This window comes from Thamnophis sirtalis, unplaced genomic scaffold (assembly GCF_051295495.1).
Source record: "Thamnophis sirtalis isolate CommonGarterSnake01/CBP01778 unplaced genomic scaffold, rThaSir2_p1.2 scaffold_2, whole genome shotgun sequence".
Classification (NCBI taxonomy): Eukaryota; Metazoa; Chordata; class Lepidosauria; order Squamata; family Natricidae; genus Thamnophis; species Thamnophis sirtalis.
In genome coordinates, this window is record NW_028261382.1 from 32,680,309 (window position 1) to 32,682,002 (window position 1,694).

The 1,694-nt window shown below is 35.5% G+C and overlaps 1 protein-coding gene across 1 annotated transcript in view; it reads left to right on the top strand.

Annotated features, from left to right (window-relative positions):
• The first annotated feature begins 1,153 nt into the window (after positions 1-1,153).
• CFAP77 (cilia and flagella associated protein 77) overlaps positions 1,154-1,694 on the top strand; it is a 27,098-nt gene continuing 26,557 nt past the window's right edge. The window contains exons 1-2 of the mRNA XM_087707619.1: positions 1,154-1,168; positions 1,279-1,378. Coding sequence (XP_087563745.1) covers positions 1,154-1,168; positions 1,279-1,378 — 115 coding nt within the window. The remainder of the gene's footprint in view (positions 1,169-1,278; positions 1,379-1,694) is intronic.

The following is a 1,694-nucleotide window of genomic DNA, read 5'->3' on the forward strand; positions in this document are numbered from 1 at the left end:
CTATTCTATTCTACTCTATTCTATTCTATTCTACTCTATTCTAATTGCTATTCTATTCTATTCTACTCTATTCTATTCTACTCTACTCTATTCTAATTGCTATTCTATTCTACTCTACTCTATTCTAATTGCTATTCTATTCTATTCTACTCTATTCTATTCTACTCTATTCTAATTGCTATTCTATTCTATTCTACTCTAATTGCTATTCTACTCTACTCTACTCTACTCTATTCTACTCTATTCTAATTGCTATTCTACTCTACTACTCTATTCTATTCTACTCTATTCTATTCTAATTGCTATTCTATTCTATTCTACTCTACTCTAATCGGTATTCTATTCTATTCTACTCTACTCTACTCTATTCTATTCTACTCTACTCTAATTGCTATTCTATTCTATTCTACTCTAATCGCTATTCTATTCTATTCTACTCTATACTCTATTCTATTCTACTCCACTCTATTCTAATCGCTATTCTATTCTATTCTACTCTATTCTAATTGCTATTCTATTCTATTCTACTCTACTCTATTCTAATTGCTATTCTATTCTACTCTATTCTATTCTACTCTATTCTAATTGCTATTCTATTCTATTCTACTCTAATTGCTATTCTACTCTACTCTACTCTACTCTATTCTATTCTACTCTATTCTAATTGCTATTCTACTCTACTACTCTATTCTATTCTAATTGCTATTCTATTCTATTCTACTCTACTCTAATCGGTATTCTATTCTATTCTACTCTACTCTATTCTATTCTACTCTACTCTACTCTAATTGCTATTCTATTCTATTCTACTCTAATCGCTATTCTATTCTATTCTACTCTATACTCTATTCTATTCTACTCTACTCTATTCTAATCGCTATTCTATTCTATTCTACTCTATTCTAATCGCTATTCTATTCTACTCTACTCTATTCTAATTGCTATTCTATTCTATTCCATTTTCTATTATTCTACTGTTTCTATTCTATTCTGTTCTGTTCTATACAATAGCTTGTGTTGATTAAAATCTGTTCTGCAAACAAGCCACTCACTTAGCATCTGCAAATAAATCCATTTGTTTAACTACCCTGGCCAAAAAGAAAAAAAAGTCGTAAACTGGGCAGGTCTCACTTCACGACTGCTTCGCTTAGCGATGGAATTTCTGAGCGTAAACCGAGGACTACCTGTGCAATCCTAGCGGTTGAGGGGGGGAGAGGACTGCCAAAGATACACATTGATGGACAACCCTCTTGACGAATTTGCGTTTCTCATTTGCAGACCGAACTTGGGAAGCCGCGTAGAAGCAACTACACTCTTCCTGGTTATGATTTCAACTACGGCTTGTATTTGCACGGAATGGATGGAGGCGTTCCGGAAGGTGAGCGGCAGTGGTGGGTTTCAAAAAATTTTGGAACCTACTCTGTGGGTGTGGCCTCCTTTGTGGGAGTGGCTTGCCGGCCATGTGACCTGGTGGGAGTGGCTTGCTGGCCATGTGTTCTCTCTCTCTCTCTCTCTCTCTCTCTCTCTCTCTCTCTCTCTCTCTCTCTCTCTCTCCTTCCTTTTGTCTCTCTGTCCCTTTTTTCTTTTTTTCTTTCATCTCTCTCTCACTCTTTTTCTTTCTTTTTTCTTTATTTATTTCTTCCTTTCTTTCTCTCTCTCTCTCTCTCTCTCTCTCTCTCTGTGTCAGTCTCTCT